This window comes from Halichoeres trimaculatus, unplaced genomic scaffold, assembly GCF_033239565.1.
Source record: "Halichoeres trimaculatus isolate MK-OKI-2021-1 unplaced genomic scaffold, fHalTri1.1 fHalTri1_scaffold_8, whole genome shotgun sequence".
In the NCBI taxonomy this organism is placed as follows: domain Eukaryota; kingdom Metazoa; phylum Chordata; class Actinopteri; order Labriformes; family Labridae; genus Halichoeres; species Halichoeres trimaculatus.
In genome coordinates, this window is record NW_027437186.1 from 5,478,176 (window position 1) to 5,496,519 (window position 18,344).

The 18,344-nt window shown below is 42.9% G+C and overlaps 1 protein-coding gene across 4 annotated transcripts in view; it reads left to right on the plus strand.

Annotated features, from left to right (window-relative positions):
• gbf1 (golgi brefeldin A resistant guanine nucleotide exchange factor 1) overlaps nt 1-15,376 on the plus strand; it is a 129,687-nt gene extending 114,311 nt beyond the window's left edge. Inside the window, exons 34-41 of one of the 4 annotated variants that reach the window (XM_074675201.1) lie at nt 1,022-1,242; nt 4,263-4,413; nt 4,587-4,717; nt 4,865-4,966; nt 7,086-7,199; nt 9,418-9,595; nt 9,683-9,865; nt 12,225-15,376. In XM_074675201.1, the coding sequence (XP_074531302.1) occupies nt 1,022-1,242; nt 4,263-4,413; nt 4,587-4,717; nt 4,865-4,966; nt 7,086-7,199; nt 9,418-9,595; nt 9,683-9,865; nt 12,225-12,478 (1,334 nt within the window). In that variant the 3' untranslated portion in view covers nt 12,479-15,376. The remainder of the gene's footprint in view (nt 1-1,021; nt 1,243-4,262; nt 4,414-4,586; nt 4,718-4,864; nt 4,967-7,085; nt 7,200-9,417; nt 9,596-9,682; nt 9,866-12,224) is intronic. The other 3 variants (XM_074675202.1, XM_074675204.1, XM_074675205.1) reach the window with 3 other exon arrangements.
• Nucleotides 15,377-18,344: the final 2,968 nt, after the last annotated feature.

The following is an 18,344-nucleotide window of genomic DNA, read 5'->3' on the forward strand; positions in this document are numbered from 1 at the left end:
TTTGTTTGCCTTGATAACTCCGCTAAATGGATGTGATCGCGAGCTAGCAGACTGACGTCTCAAGAGATTTGCGGTGACATAAGACACGTTCTTGCACTTATACCGCTGAGATTTCAATTTATTGTTAAACGTTATTTGTCAAATTTTTACACAAGAGCATTTATAGTGTGCTCAATTTCTTATGAAGTATTAAATAGAATACAACATAAACAAGACAATAGTTTTATTTATTCATGTTCTTTGCCTCATTGCAATTATTTTCCGCGTGCCAACACAAATAGCCTCATGTGCCAGCTGTGGCACCCGTACCCTTGGTTGTAGGGGTGGAGGAAAAAATTGTTGAATATTATTATTAGGACTTTCTGTGTAACAATTTTATTTTTTTATTTTTTGTCTAAAAATATTTTTTTTTTTTATTGAAGTCCCTCTTTCTGGTTTTTGTCTATAAGCTGGATTGGAAAAAAGTTGAGATTTCAGATCCCCTGAATAGTCCTAATCACATGTGATGTACATTTTTTGGGGAAAATATGGCTCCAGATATAGTCTGTAGACATCATCATTGTCATCATTCATTCAACTTTTTCACTTGGTCTGGTGTTTAAAATGCAAACGAAAATTCGCAAAATTAGGAAACATCCAAGAATTGCAATGTGAATCGAATCATCACCAGAAAACAATCGCAAAAGAATTGAATCGGGAGAAAAGCATATCATCCCAGCCCTACTAGGTTGCTGACCCCTGATGTACACAGATCAATCAAGAGAGGTTTTGATGACTACAGAGTAATAAAGAGTCACACTAAACAGTCTGCTCACCATCTGGACACTGAACTACAAACTGAGTGAACTTAACTGCAAATAAATACATTTCTCTTTGCATCCTGGGAAAAGTTGTCTTGAATAAAGAATTGTGCTCTATATTCAAACTTCTTTTGGAAAGTTAGCCAAGTATAAAAACTCAGGCCCCTCGAGTGGACACTGGTGCACCGGTTCTTGCTCATTTCAACCCCTCCGTTCCTCAGGTTATCGTAACCACGACAAGAAAAAGAACCACACCTACAACTCCTCCAAGTCTCGAGTGAGGAGGAAGCCAGGAGGGAGGGAGAAAGAGGGTGGAGGAGTAGCCAGGCGAGGCAGCAGCAGGGCGTCCAGCCAGCGTCCGTCACGTTCCCACAGTGACGACGAAGAGGACGAGGGCGTTCCCGCCAGCTACCACACGGTGTCATTACAGGTTAGTCAGGATGTAAGTACAGCAGCACTCTTTACCCTTCTCTCTTCTGTTGATTGGAGCACAGCCATCCCAAAGCATTTTGGTCCGTCCTAAAATTGATTCTTAATTCACGTAGACAGACACTTCAGTCCACAAAGCCTCAAAACTGTTCACTGAAGGTGACAAACGCCAAAAGAGCGATGACCTTGTGTGGTCGTGGCACTAAGATGTTTTGGGAAGCATGGCTTTGGCTCTGAAAGGAACACTCAGGATGGGTGTAACGCATTACTGTTTGTTCTGCTGCTGTCAACATCCAGGATCATGTAAGTATTTCAGCAGCACGTTACACCCGTCCTGATGTAAACCAATGATCCGGTGTGGTGTTTGCTGGGTGGGAATGTAACCTTAAAGAAGTATGCCAGTGTGTTTTAAGCTTACTGTAGTCACAAAGATTGACTCAGGATTCTTACTTCTTTAAAAAAAGTTGCAATTACTACTTGTTGTGCTCTGCTATGCTAAGCTATGCTAACCACATTCTGACAGCAGGCTGTTTATGAGAAGTGTGGATCTGTAGGATTCACCAAACTATGAGCTTTTAAACCAGACATGTCCAGAGTCAGACCAGTCCAGCCAGTCCAGTTTTATAATTAATCAGTCTTTATTTGTAAATCATAACAAACGTTATCTCAAGACACTTTACAAAAACATTCACAGGTCTAGACCCGTAAATGTTATTAGATTTTATTAGCAGAAACCCAACATCAAGACTAGATAAGGAGTCTGATTTCATCTTAACCCACCATGAGAACAGGACTTTGCAGCATTTAGTAAGTTACAATGGCAAGGAAAAACTTCCCTTTAACGGGCAGAAACCTCGGACAGAACCAGACTCATGTTAGACAGACATCTGAGGAGATTGTGTTGGGGTTAGAGAGAGACAGATAGAGAAGAGATAGTGGGAGAGAGAAGTATAGAGAGAAGGGGGGGGTGACAGAGGAAGAGGGAGACACACACGACGGTTAAGGTGAAACTACAGGTCTACAGCAGCAGACCATACCTGGCATTAATCCAAAGCCATAGCAGCTGGAGTCTGACAGGAGCACAGCAGCAGACCGTCCACTTCACCGACCCAGAGGAACCTACAAGACAAACTCAGAGCCTCCCAGAGAGATGTATGGTCAGTAACCATAACAGGACATTAAGACTGGAAGTTAGACAGATAGAGAGAGAAACAGGAGCCCTGTGTGTCAGTTTCCTCCTGGCAGTCTAAACCTAAAGCAGCATGACTAAAAGCTGGTTCAGACCTGATCCAGCTCTAACTGTAAGCTTCATCAAAAAGGAAAGTTTTAAGTCTACTTTTAAAGTTTAAGACCGTGTCTGCTCCCCAAACCTCAACCGGTAAGATATTCCAAAGAAGAGGAGCCTGATAACTAAAGGCTCGACCTCCCATGTTACTTTTAGAGACCCTAGGTACAACAAGCAGACCTGCATGTTGAGAACGCAAAGACCTAGACGAAAAATACGGAACTATTTAGTCTTTGAGATAGGATGGCCCGATGCCATTAAGAGCTTTGTAAGTCAAAAGAAGAATTTTAAACTCTATCCTAGATTTTATAGGTAACCAGTGTAGAGACGCTAACACTGGAGAGATGTGCTCTCTCCTCCCAGTCCAAGTCAGTACAGTGGCAGCGTTCTGAACCAGCTGAAGAGTCCTCATAGACTTATTAGGACAGCCGGATAAAATAGAATTACAATAGTCCAGCCTAGAAGAAACGAAAGTATGGACTAGATTCTCAGCATCGCTCTGAGACAAGATGTGTCTAATTCTCTTGATATTACGAAGATTAAAAGAAATGCCGTCCTTGAGGCCTTTTGGATGTGAGAGTTAAAGGACAGGTCCTGATCCAAAAGAACTCCCAGGTTCCTGACAGTGGTGCTGAAAGCCAAGATGAAGTCATCCGAGGCGAATGATAATAATGTCCCCAGCTTTCATCTTATACTGTTTTAATTATATCACCAAATGAATCATGTTCTAAATGATGTTTACATTAACACAAACAAACCAAAGCCTATCCAGTAACATCTCTTGAAACTATATCTGAACTATTTATAGTCTGCTTGTCTAAGGCTAAAGTTCTGTACGTTCTGCAGAAACTCACCAACTCTCACAGCTGATGATTATAAACGATGGATTTATCATGATGTGAAAATGTGAGAGTTCAAAAAACACATCAGACGACACAAGATGAGAAATAGTTCAGAATACAGGACCAGCAATATTTTGGGCTAAAAATGTTGTTAACGGGTCAAAATAATCTGAATACAAAAAAAACAATCCTGATCAAATCCAGATCCTGATCCTGCCATAAAAACATCCTGCACATTTTCCCCATATAGCCCCTATTGGAGAACATTTTCTTTGATCAGGAGCAGAGTTTGCTGATGTTGACACAGCATGTAACACTGCAGAAAACTGACCACTGATCATCTGGGATCAGAGACACCTGAGGGACAGGTGAGCTTTGTTTTCATCAGTCTGTGATGATGGATCAAGAAGGTTTGAGCACCCTGAGGGACTGATTTTACAGAAATCACTAAAAAGAAATAGTTATAGTTGCTGACTCTGGACATGCTTGATTTAAAGGCAGTAGAAATAAATAAACAAACACTGGTATATTCCTTTAATTTGTGCTTTGAACCCTTTGTTTTTCCCTTGCCACACATTCACGCAGTTTTGTTCTTTGAGGCGGCTCTATCTGGTTGAGGAAGAGTCTATGTTTACACTAAAGTATTAGATGTGATAAATATGTCTACCTCTGTTGATAATAAAACACACACATTAACTTTCATCTTAACTCTTAAATGTTCTGTGATGGTTTTGTAATAACAGAAGAACAGTCAAAGTGATGGAGTGATGCTCATGATCTAAAGCTAATATTAAAGATCACAGACGCATGAAGGATGTGAGGAAGTGACTTCATGCTCGTTGTTCGTGCCTCATGATAAATGTCTTACCATGCATTAAACTGGTGTTGGTGTTTGTGGCCGTGCAGCTCTTAGACCTGATGCACACTCTGCACACTCGGGCTGCGAGCATCTACAGCTCCTGGGCAGAGGAGCAGCGCCATCTAGAGGCCGCAGGCAGGAAGATCGAGGCTGACTCTCAGACTCTGTGGACCAGCTGCTGGTGTCCTCTGCTGCAAGGTAGACCCTCATCACAACACACGAGGCATTATTAAACTTAACCCCTGCTACACACACACACACACCTCAGAACAGACAGTAATTCCTGAATGTTTGACTGGTTTCATCGTTCCTGAGTATCTGAAAGTGTTACTGTAGGTGTTGAGTCATGTGTCTCATGCGCCTTCCTCCAGGAATCGCTTGGCTGTGCTGCGACGCCAGACGTCAGGTCCGTATGCAGGCCCTCACCTACCTCCAGAGAGCACTGCTGGTCCACGATCTGCAAACACTCGATGCCACTGAGTGGGAATCCTGCTTCAACAAGGTGAAAACAAACATGCATCACACAGAGTAGGATTTGCATCTTGCTATGAGGTTGGATTGTTTTGGTCTGCTGCGTGTTTCAGAATCAGTCGAATTGAAGGATCTGAGGATCCTCGTCATGTTGACATGTGTGTGTTTGTGTTTGCAGGTGCTTTTCCCTCTCTTGACGAAGCTGCTTGACAACATCAGCCCGGCAGATGTGGGAGGCATGGAGGAGACCAGAATGAGAGCCTGCACGCTCCTGTCAAAGGTTTAAAGCAGCACTCAACAATAAACCATCTTCACACAGAGAGCACACAAACTAAGAGGCATAAAATAACAGAATAAGATTCACTGTCATTGTACAATGTACACAACAAAACTTTGTTGGAGCTTTCCTGTACAGCATAAATAGGGAGATATATGGATGAATAGTTCAGTTGTTTGCAGTGATTGCACACTGCTCAAATCAATAAAGGGAACACTTAAACAACACAGTAACTCCAAGTCAATCACACTCTGTGAAATCAAACTGTCCACTTAGGAAGCAACACTGATTGACAATCAGTTTCACATGTTGTGCAAATGGAATAGACAACAGGTGGAAATTATAGGCAATTAGCAAGACACCCCCAATAAAGGAGTGGTTCTGCAGGTGGAGACCACAGACCACTTCTCAGTTCCTGAGCTTTCTGGATGATGTTTTGGTCACTTTTGAACTCTGGCGGTGCTTTCACTCTGGTGGTAGCATGAGACGGAGTCTACAACCCACACAAGTGGCTCAGGTAGAGCAGCTCATCCAGGATGGTACATCAATGCTAGCTGTGGCAAGAACGTGAGCTGTGTCAGTCAGCGTAGTGTCCAGAGCATGGAGGCGCTACCAGGAGACAGGCCAGTACATCAGGAGACGTAGAGGAGGCTGTAGGAGGGCAACGAGCCAGCAGCAGCACCACTACCTCTTCCTTTGTGCAAGGAGGAACAGGAGGAGCACTGACAGAGCCCTGCAACATGAGCTCCAGCAGGACACAAATGTGCATGTGTCTGCTCAAAGGGTCAGAAACAGACTCCATGAGGGTGGTGTGAGGGCTGACGTCCACAGGTGGAGGTTGTGCTTACAGTCCAGCACTGTACAGAACATTTTGCATTTGCCAGAGAACACCAAGATTGGCAAATTCTCCACTGGCGCCCTGAGCTCTTCACAGATGAAAGCAGGTTCACACTGAGCACATGTGACAGACGTGACAGAGTCTGGAGACGCCGTGGAGAACGTTCTGCTGCCTGAAACATCCTCCAGCATGACCGCTTTGACAGTGGGTTAGCAATGGTGTGGGGTGGCATTTCTTTGGGGAGCCATACAGCCCCCCATGTGCTCTCCAGAGGTATCCTGACTGCTATTAGGTACTGAGATAAAATCCTCAGACCCCTTGTGAGACCATATGCTGGTGGGGTTGGCCCTGGGTTCCTCCTAATGCAAGACAATGAGTTGATGTAGCTGGAGTGTGTCAGCAGTTCCTGTAAGATGAAGGCGTTGATGCTATGGACTGGCTCGCCTGTTCCCCAGACCTGAATCCAACTGAGCACATCTGGGACATCATGTCTCGCTCCATCCACCACAGACTGTCCAGGAGTTGGTGGATGCTTTAGTCCAGGTCTGGGAGAAGATCCCTGTGGAGACCATCTGCCTCCTCATCAGGCGCGCCCAGGCGTTGTAGGGAGGTCATACACACTACTTAGCCTCATTGTGACTTGTTTTGAGGACATTATGTCAAAGTTGGATCAGCCTATAGTGTTTTTTTCCACGTTAATTTTGAGTGTGACTTCAAATCCAGACCTCCATGGGTTAACACATTTGATTTCTGTTGATAATTTTTGTGTGATTTTGTTGTCAGTACATGCACAGTACACTATGTAAAGAACAAAGTATTTAATAAGAATATTTCATTCATTCAGATCTAGGATGTGTTATTTTAGTGTTCCCTTTATTTTTTTTTAGCAGTGTATATGTACATTTGTTGTGAATAAGTGAATAAATACAATGGACATAATTATAATAAATGAATTAGATATGAAGTAAATGAGTAGAAAATTAAAGTGCAGTGACAGTAAATAAATAAATAACAGTATTAGGCAGAGTATACAAACAGTATTGCACTAGTAGAGTTAGCAGCAGTAAGTGGTTATGGTGGGGGTGATGTGGGGTTGAGGTGTTTTGCCACAGCTAGGGGAAAGAAGCTGTTTTTCTATCTGTTTGCTTCAAAGCCACTGCAGACATCACCTGCATCAACTGTTGCTCTTTAAGAATCAGGATGGGAATCTAAACTTGATAATTGCTCAGAGGTAACAACCAAATCTTTCAGCCTGAAACAAAATCTGTTCATTCATTCCTCCAGGTCTTTCTCCAGCACCTCTCCCCTCTGCTGTCTCTGCCAACCTTTGCTGCGCTCTGGCTGACCATTCTGGACTTCATGGACAAATACATGCACGCAGGATCCAGTGACTTACTGGTGAGGACTGTGAGACAACTGTTAACACCAACACACACTGAGATATAGACATGGGGCATGTTTTAGCTTTAAATGACTACTACTGAATCATCATAGAAGTTAGGCATCCCTGAAAACTATCAGAGGAGATCAAATCCTGATTTATCCGACTGAGCTGATGAGGTTAATGTCCACATTGATCTACATTTCTAAGTGTGAGTGTAACTGTAGCAGAAGTTTTTCTTCTTTGTAACTTCAGGCCTATTGACTGCTCCAGACAGGGAAAAAAAAAAGCACCTCTAACTTCTGTTGGTCCACTTTTGGTAAAAATACAGTCTTTACTCTGTCACACAAATTGCCTCAGCTGGCAGCTGCAAAACAGGCTTTACAGGCTGCAAAATAATCCATCAGAACGATTTACCCGCTGAAAGTTTGTCCACTTAGAGCGGCCATTTGTCACCAACAGGCACAGATTGTTGTTCAAGGTGTGGACAGCATTTAAAAAGATTCTTAGAGGAATAAACATTTGTCAGGGTGAGAATGTTTTACTAACTTTCAACATTTTATATCTGAGTTTGAATCTGAGTCCAGAGAGTGAGTTCACCTCAAAAACATGGAAGATTCTGGTTGACTGCTGCAGATATTGTTTTTTTTATTATTATTTCTAAAGCTAAACTTATCAATATTACATCAGACAAACTGATCAATGCAGCAGATAGAGATAGATGGATAAGGATTTTTCAGGGCCGATACAGATTATTTGTAGTCAAGGAGGCCGATAACTGATATTTGAAGCAGATATTAATTTGCAGTCAAAGTGCAAATATTGGTGTCAAAACTTTAAATAAAACAAACTCCAACACTTAACTTCAATCAAAAACCTTTAAGCATGAGTTTATTAAACAGCTCCCAGGCTCAGCAGCATGTTTTATAAAGTTAAATGAAAGCTTAAAAAAATAAATAGCTAAAGTTTCCTACAGTAAATAAAGTTTTCCATAATTTCATTGTAACTGCAATAACTGTAATAACTGACTGCTGATTGGCTGTTACCCAAGCCATGGCTCTGCTTGTAACCAATCAGATGGTACTGTGGGTGGGACAGTGCTGGGGACTGAGAAGTGACTGCAGACAGCGGAGCGACTGCATGAAAGCCACAACAACGCAGTTTTAAATTTGTTTCTTCGTCAGATTAAAAAAAGGCAGATGCTGATATGCCTCAAAATGCCAAATATCGGCCCAGCCAATAATCGGTCTATCCCTAGTAGCAGACCAACAAATGTTTGTCCTCTGCAAGAACCACAGAAGGCAAGGCAAAACATTTTGGTTCAAGCAAAAAAAAACAAAAAAACGCTAAAATAAGATAATAAAAATGTTAATAAGCATGAGAGTTTGAGTGCAGAGTTGTTTAATAAAGTAGGTATTAAAGTGATAGTAAAAAGCAGCTGTAAAAAGGTGAATCTTCAACCTGGGTTTAAAGGAGCTGAGATTCAGCAGACCTGATATCCTCATGGAGTTTATTCCAGATATTTGGAGCATGGAAGCTGAATGCTGCCTCTCCATGTTTGGTTGTTTTGGTTAAAGCTTTCAGTCACTTTGAAGTGATACTCCAGGATGGAACAAGTTGGGTCCTATCACAAGGTTTAGGGCAGAAATTACCCCTACAGCAGTGATTTTGTGCAGCAGAAGCCCAGAGCGCAAGCACCAAACACCCCCTCCCTGCTCCTCTGCCGGTTTCCTCTGCACTCAGTCGGGGCCATATTTAACTTGACCAAAAACACAAATAAACGGACTCCCACCGAAAAAATCTGATATGGGTCTGCATTCACGCTTTATTTAGAGAATTTTCAGCGCGTTACTTTCACACAAAAACACCGCTAAATAAGGCTCTAGTTCTCATCGTGTTGTAAAACGGCGCTACCTCCGCTGCAGAGCCACAGCTGGCTACGAGGCGCTCACCGCTTAGTGTATCAGTCCGCGCGCCAGCATGCCAGATATAAACAAACGCAGGTAGTCTGCCAGGATGAAGAGACACGACTAGGGGTAATTTCTGCCCTAAACCTTGTGATGGACCCAACTTGTTCCATCCCGGAGTATCACTTTAAGGTGAAATTTCCCAGCAAACAGAAGAGTTTTAGTTCCATGGCTCTTAAAGAAAGATCAGGTTTTCGTGACTTTCTGGGTAAAAGCCGGGTGCTGACTGTCTCCTCCCTCCTGTGGTTCCTCCTCTGTCCCCCTGCAGCTGGAGGCCATCCCTGAGTCTCTGAAGAACATGCTGCTGGTCATGGACACTGCAGGGATCTTCCACAGCGCTGACTCCAGGACCGGCTACTCTGACCTGTGGGAGATCACGTGGGAGCGAATCGTCTGCTTCCTGCCTAACCTGAGGGAGGAGCTCTTCAAACAGACCGTCATACAAGGTACAGAGCGGATAGCGGCGAGCTGGAGGGAGGTTTAGTTTTCACACGCAGACCCGCTGTGTCTCATGGATGACCTTTGTTTTATAGATCCAGCACCGAGTCCTCCAGCAGAGCCTGTGCAGCCCACACCCCCAGGAGGCCGGCCTCCCTCCCCACAGGTGTCACCACCACCTGCCAAGCCGCCCTCTCCAGTCCCAGTGGCCCCTGCAGAGACAAAGAGCCCCAGTAGGCCAGCCTCCCCACAGGAGCCCCAACCAGCCAGTGCCAACGGTAAAACCCCGTCCTCTCTGTGGAGTCAGATATGTTCAGACCAAACCTTCAACTCCTCAAATGAGGAAACTCAGTGCATTCACAGCGCTTCACTTTTTAACATTTTGTTTTGTTACAGCCTCAAAATTCTAGACACAACACCCAATAATGACAACAAAAGAAAAGCTATTTGAAATGTTTGTGAATTATTAAAAAATCAAAAACTAAAACACACATATAAATAAGTTTTTACAGCCTTCATGCACATTTTGTAGCAGTAACAGCCTCAAGTCTTTTTGAATATGACGCCTCAAGCTTGGCTCAACTCTCTTTGGGCAGTTTCCTCTGTGCAGCACCTCTCAAGCTCCATCAGGTTGGATGGGGAGCGTCATGCACAGACATTGTCAGATCTCTCAAATGATGCTGGTTCAGGTAAAGTCTGAGTTCCTGCTGGTCCCCTCAAGGACCTTAACAGACTCGTCTTGAAGCCGCTTCTTTGATATCCTGGCTATCCTGGTCTTAGGGTTGCTGAAAGATGAACCGTGGCCCTAGTCATAGGTCCAAAGTCTTCTGGAGCAGGTTTTCATCCAGGAGGTCTCTGTACATTGCTGCATTCACCTTCCCCTCCCCCTCTATCCTGACTGGTCTCTCAGTTCCTGCTGCTGGAAAACATCCCCACAGCATGACGCTGACACCACCATGCTTCACTGTAGGGATGGTATGGTCCAGGTGATGAATGGTGCCTGGTTTCCTCCAAACATGACGCCAGGCGTTCACACCCAAGAGTTCAATCTTTGTCTCATCAGAGCTGAGGATTTTCTTTCTCATGGTCTGAGAGTCCTTCAGGGACCTTTTGGAGAACTACAAGTGGTCTGCCATGTTCCTTTTACTAAGTGGCTTAATTCTTACCATTCTAACATGCAGACTTGATTGGTGGATTGCTGCAGAGAAGGTTGTCCTTCTGGAAGATTCTCCTCCCTCCACAGAGGACCATGGAGCTCTGACAGAGGGACCATCAGGTTCTTGGTCTCCTCCCTGACTAAGACCCTTCTCCCCTAGTGGCTCAGTTTAGATGAGGCGTCCAGCTCCAGAAGAGTGCTGGTGGTTCTGAGCTTCTTCCATTCACAGATGATGGAGTCCTCTGGGCTCATTGGGACCTTTAAAGCAGCAGAAATATTTCTGGACTCTTCCTCAGATTTGTGCCCTGTAGGATGGGTACCTTTCACATTTGAAACAATATGGTACTGATTCCCAGTGCTTGGCAATCGGTGCCGGTACTCAACGGTACCAATTTTCGGTACTTTTGTGTGTTTATGTAGTAAAAAATATCAATTTATTTAATGATAAAATGTAAATTCTTTTCAATTTAACATATTTATTCTTCAACATATAACCTTATAATGCTGTGTTCATGTCCGGCATACAAAAACACCCATTCTTCCACTCTCACACATTCACAAGAATGCATTGAGGTACCTAAACATGGTGCCTTTTGATTTTACATGAATCGGTACCCAGTATTTTTGACAGAATTCGATCAGTACCTATAAAAGTACCTAATTCAGTACACATCCCTAGTGCCCGGGGACCATCCTGGTTCTGAGGCCATGTCCACACGAAACCAGGCATTTGGGAAACCGCATATATTTTTATATGTTTACGTCTGTCCACATGAAACCGCAGTTTTACGAAACTAAAAACAGTGTTTTCTGAAAAATCTGGCCAAAGTGAAGATTTTGAAAAACTCTGGTTTCATGTAGACGCCAGTAAACAGAGTTTTTGATTCCCAAACATCACAGCTGAATGACGGGGCTCATTCTGATTGGCTAGCACAGGTTTACGTCTGGAAAACGCTGCCTTTTGTGGGTTTAGCCTGCTTTAAGCTGCACTCACAGGCAGATTTACCCACTGTGTGTAGACGAAAGTATTTTTAAAAACGAATGAGTGGGGGATACTCATTTTTGGAAATACCCAGTCAGGCCACATGGCCTGGGGACAGACAGTTCCTCTGACTTCATGCTTGGTTTGTGCTCTGACATGCTCTGTCACCTGTAGAACATTCTATAGACAGGTGTGTGTCTTTCCAGATCAGGTCCAGTCAACTGAATTTGCCACAGGTGGACTCACATTGAGCTGTAGGAACATCTGGAGGATGATCAGAGGAAACAGGATGAACCTGAACTCAGTTTACTGCTTTGTGGGAAAGGCTGTGAATATTTGTATTTGTGAATTTATTATTTTTAATCAATTTGCAAAATTTGAGGCTGTTCACATGACAAAATGTAGAAGAATTGAAGTGCTGGGGGAACTTTCTGGATGCACATAAGGGATGTTTTCAAACTGCCCTTGTAACCCCGTTTTGTTGTTTTCTGTGTTTCAGGATCAGACCGAGCCTCTCCTCCCCCGCCCTCGGTCTCTCCCATGCCAGTGCCGTTAACAGCATCCCCCACCCAGGCTCCCTCCCCCCTGAGCCAGTCCCCCCTCATCCTGCAGCCCCTTGCCTCCCCTCTGCAGGTGGGAGTTCCTCCCATGTCCCTGCCCATCATCCTGAACCCCGCCCTCATTGAGGCCACGTCACCTGTACCGCTGCTGCCAGGACCCAGACCTACCAGCCCATCTGACGAGGTCAAGTAAGAGACTGTCCAAACCCCCGTCACCCAGAAGACCTGGACCAACAGACTGTATCTCCTGTGTGAGGTAACGTCTGGCACACGAGAGGATGACACCTGGAGTGAACCACATTCAACCTGAAGGAAGAGTCCAACCACACGTGAAGCTGATCCTGAGTCAGTGTTCACAGGTTCAAACCATAAATTATTCTCTTAGTAACCCCGCGAGATGATGAGTCCAGACACTGAAGAGCAGCTGGAGGACACTAAGGAAACTAATCTAACACTGAAGGTAGAAAACAAATGAAATCAAGAACTGTAGCTTCCACTGAGGTCACTCTCTGGTCTTTCTATTGAAATGTCCGCTTTACGCCGCCAGTGAAGAGATTATGTTGTACATTTTACAAACTACATCTTGTGTTTTTAAACCGAGTAAATAATAAACATTTTAAACCAATATCACAAAGAAGGAACTCAGATTGAAATGATCAAACGTGCTTCTTTACTTTTTCATGACTGTCTTAAAGTCTAATGAAGACCACGGCCTGGATGTAAACATGGACGACATCTGTTGTCCCTATCATAAAGTCAGAGTGGCATAAAATAACCAAATCAAACTACACTGTGTGCACAATTAGGCAAGTTGCATTTTAGACGATTGATTTTATTTTCTAACAATCACAGCGCTCCCAGTCTGAAATGTGAATAAAGCTCAAACCTGAATTTTTAAGGAAGGTAAAGTCAGGTTTTGTCTTCCCTTAGAGAATATCTAAGAGTGCAGGATTATTTGGCGAATACTGGTGCGCCGAACTTTTAGACACCAGAACACCAGAATGAAAAAGAATATTTTCCCGTCTCACTTGTTTATTTTCATCAGTTAAAGTGTAAATAATGATCAAACAAGTGAAAATTTCTCAAAAAAAAAAAAAAAGGAAACAGTGACTAATAGAGACACACTTCTATGCAATAACTGTCACAAGCCGTCCATCCACAGCTTCCCAGACCCTGTTCAGAGAGGTACTGTTCTCCTTCATGGTACATCTCCAGTTTAGGAAGGGCCCACAGGCTCTCCATCTAAGTCAGGTGAGGAAGGAGGCCGTGTCATTTCCCCGTCATCTTCAAGCCCTTTACTGCTGGAAGGCCGTGCAAGTAGGGATGGGTACCCTTCACTTTTGAAATGATACGGTACAGATGCCTGGTATCTGACAATCGGTACCACTAACTCATCAGTACCAGTTTTCAGTACTTTTGTGTTTATGTGGTAATACATAATAATTTGTTTACTAATACAAAGTTTTTGACTTTAACAGATTTATTCTTCAATCTATGAACTTGCAATGCTGTGTTCATGTCCAGCATGTAAAATCCCCTACTCTTCCACTCAATTACAGTCACAAGGATGCATTTAGGTACCTAAACATGGTACAGTTTGATTTATGTGAATCAGTACTTGGTACTTTAGACCAGTGGTCCTCAACCCCAGGGCTGTGGACCAGTACTGGTCCGTGGGTCAATTGGTACCGAGCCGCACATTAAAAAATACTCAACCTACATTATTTCAGTTTGATTCATTATCTGATTCTGAATGATGTTTTATTTGAAAAATGACCAGATTCTCTCTGTCATAGCCATCTATGGCTCATTTTTGACGCCAAATCCCCCAAGCTAGCAAAATGGACAAAAAAACAAACACCTTTGGAAAGTTAATTTGGGCAGAGTAAAAGAGCCAGTGAGGAGACGGAAGAATAGCCGGTCTGTCACATTTTTTTCTGACATTAAACCAGTCCGTGGCACAAAAAAGGTTGGGGACCGCTGCTTCAGACAGAATTTGGTCTGTACCTTTAAAAGTACCTAACTGGTAGCCATCCCTCTGTGCAGTGGAATACCTCGATACATGTGATAGAGCACTGACTCAAGATGGAGCTTTGTGCCCACCACTGATTCATCCATCATCTGGTCTATGAAGAGTCACTCTCATTTCATCAAGTCCACGAAACCTCAGAAAAATCTGTCTTCTGGTTTTTCTTGGCCCAGTCTTGACATTTCAATGGCACTTGGATTTCACCCTTCCTCACCTTGGCCATGTCTCTGATCACTGGAAAACTTGTTCTCCTGGGTACTCCAGGTAGTTTACAGTTCTGGAATATTCCAGCACTGTAGGACGATGCCTCCTCGTAGCGTCACGCTTAATTTTTCCGTACATCTTTGACAGTTTCAAGCACGCTGCGTCAAATCTTTTTTCACACGAGGAAAAGTATCTGGCTGTTTTCCAAACCGCCTACTACATACTACATGTGAATGTAGTATGTAGTAGGCACTACAAACTACCTACTGCTTTTGCTTGTAGTATGTAGTATGACTGTTCTTTTGGGTCTGTTTTGTAGTGAACTGCTCTGGTTTCCAGTCTTGAAAGGTGGAGCTACAGATGATGGTTTTTTTTTTGCCTTTAATATAAATATACAAAACAAGCGATTGGCAGATCTTGGCATTTTAGTTATTTTGTTCATCATATCAAACAGAATCATCATTTTTGATTTCCAATCTTACTACAAAAGTTATATCGTTTACTGAAAATAAATCTAAAAGGGATTTTACTTTTTTTAACAGCTGATGGAAAAACCACTTCTTCTGTATAATCCATTGTTTAATAACGTGAATTAGTGATTTATATGGGCCAATTACTTTGTAGAAGTAAACACCTCTTTTACGACTGGAAGTAACAAGACTTACTGGTGTTTCTACGCATCACATCACTTCTATCTCATGGATAGTCAAACGTTAGCGTTGTTGTATTGTAGTTGTAATGCAGATTAATTCCAGTAGATGGGGGTAATTCACCACCCACCACCCACATAGACAAACAGCGTCAGTGCCATGCATTGTGGGAAATAGTATGCCAGATAGACTAGTCTGTTGCAAACTGAGACATCCCGGGATTTTTAGTATACTGCAGATTTTGCAAGTTTTCACATACTGACTACTACAGACTGAAATTCAGCCAAAATAGTCGGCACTGCTGGTGTAGTAGGCGATTTGGAAAACAGCCTTCGTCTAATAACTATTCACTCTCCCTCATTACACTAAAACACATTCCCTGACTTGTTCGAATCCAATAAACACTCTCGTTTTCACAGCCTGGAGTTGGAAAATATGCCTAAAATTGTGCACACAGTGAATAAGTGTCAGAATAATGAACTCTGGGGCTTAAATCAACCTGCTGAGTTCAAGCTCTGACAGATACCAGGTTGATAACACTTATTTGACTTTTACCTTTGGTGGTTTGATAACATGAAGGACAGGAGCTCTTAAAGTTTTGGCTTCACTTTAGGGGAGCTGAAGTGTTTCCATCTTTTCACGAGGAGCCAAACCAACTAGTGGACTCTTTCTCTCTGCTCCAATCACATTTGTTCTTTGAAGATGGATCGTGTTTAGCTCCCAGAATGAGCTAACAGACTATTTCAGTGGTGGGTTAATCCATGTTTAAGATGTTGTAGTGAGATTTTGTAGCAGTTGGATGGTGTGTGTGTGTGTTTCAAATCACTTGGACTAAGTATGTTGATTGTTATCAAGGCTGAAGGGATCAATAGATGAGTGGATTGAGATGAACGTGTCAGCTTTGAGGCTGGAGTAACTCCAGGTTAAATGATCCAGAGTTCGTCCTGATGTTGGAGTCAAACGTGGTTTGGTTCAGATTCAGATGTTGCTCTCTGAGTTTTCATTAGAAGAAGAAACCTGTGACAGAAACGTCAGACCTCCACCCTTTAGTAGACTCTGATAAGACCAGGCTGTGTGTCACGTCACCGTGGAGATCACAGATAGAGACACAGCAGTTAACTTCCTGCATGTTCAGATCAAAAAGATGAGGCGGCCTCAAACCGATTCTGACCTTTGACCCCTGCTCTTTATTTCTGGTCACTTCTTCATACACTTTGACCTTCAACCCCAAAGAAAACACGCTTCAGTTTCACTCTGAACCCCTCCACCTGAAGCCTGTTTCAGAAACGACATTCCTTGGTGTAGATATTTACGGATCCAAATAGTGGCGTTAGTGCTTTATGATGAAATGTTTGACGTCATTTTTACGTTTGTGCAGCATGCTCGGTCCACTCATGATGAGAACCCAGAGCCTGAGCAGCTCTCACAAAGAGTCTGTGGAAGCTACAGACTGAGAAGAAACTCTCTGTGGACGTGGGTTTGAATCCTTCATGTCTAAACTGAACCCTCTGAATTTAGAGCACGAGGGCTTTTACTTTGAAAACCATCTGTCTTCCCTTAAGGTACATCAACATCCTGTTGTGTAAAGCTCCAGAGTGAGACTTCCTCTTTGTGCTTATTTTGGCATCTGTTTTCAGTCTCCTTTTGCTATAGATATATAAAAATGTCAGATATATCGCCAATTAAGAATCCTTGGTCCTGAAATTTTTTTTTTAAAAAAAGGGGGAAGTAGAAAAGCCAATCTTCTTCTAATGGTCTTGTTTGTTTCTGTCGGTCAGTAAGAGCCGTAAATATTAGTTTCAGTCTGTTTTGAGACTGGATGAAAACTCCTCACAGGTGCATCATGACGTCATTTTAAAACCTTCTTCTCAATCAATGAGTGATGTGATCAATAAGTATTTCTTAACGAAAAGCTTTCAGTAGGGTCTAGAACCAGGAACTATGTGGTTCCTGTGATCTTTGTTTGCATTCTCACCTCCGGACTGATGACCAAATCAGACCAGAAACATGTAGAGAAAAACTGCAGGGGATCACAGGACACCACCAGACCAGTGGAGGGCAGTAAGACGACGATGAAAGCCATTCAACAGAAACAACTGCATGGAAGGTGGAGAAAGGCAGACGCCTGTTAGCCTGTTAGCATGAATGGTATTCAGCCTGTGCTGGTTTTGGCCGTGATTTATTTTACTGTAGATGGATTTATTGATATCTGAAAGGAGACACGTTTTATTTGATGAGGACACAGATAAAACTAAACTTAATATCCACTGACACGTTCAGCTGAAGGTCTCCAGTTTACAGGGTCACTCTTTAAACTGGAACACCGGGAGCTGACAGAGACACATTCACACTATCAGGCTCAAAGACCATTGTTTAGGAGGTACAAAACCAGGTCCATCACAGCTGGGGGTCAGGTTATTGTGGGTGGAGGAGGAAACAAACACACTGTGGCAGCTCCACCAATCAGAAGCATTCAACTAGGTAAATTAACTCTAGACTAAATTAAGACTTTTTCCTTCAGTTGTAAAAATAAGAATTTTGTCAAAACTTTTACACATCCAAAAGAGAAAATTCAGAAGAACTTCACAAATATCAGATGTTCTGTCTTTGCCCATTTTTGGTCTAAAATCCAAACTTTGGACTGAAACTCAGAGAGCAAGTTTACTCCAGAAACATTCAGTGTGAAACAACTTGGGTCCCTTGCGTTAAATTTTAACATTAAAGCTCCTCAAAGTAGTTTTTTTAACAGCTGGTAAAACGGACTGAAATAGAGCCTGATTCCTGTTTTTTATTTGAAAAATCAACAAGACCCTCAGCAAGAAGAAGAGACGACCTTTGAACCAAAAGCTTTGACATAATCCATCAATTCAATCAAAATAATTAGAAAGACAAGTTTAAGGGTCGGAGCAAAACACAGAATTTCATGAGACGAGGGGAATTATTTTGGTGTCTTTGAAACAGGATGATATAATGAAGATTTAGATCTGATCAGCTCATGGTCTGACACTCAGATGGTTTCCACAGTAGAAAACGTCAGTGTGTTAAACTCACGGCTCTTTAAATCTGATCACGTCAAACATGGAGGAGCTGTGTTTTCCTTTCTCTTCCTTATTTGTTGCTGGAGTTGGCTCTCAGTGACGCTCTGCATGCTGACTGTGCCTTGTGTACAACCACAT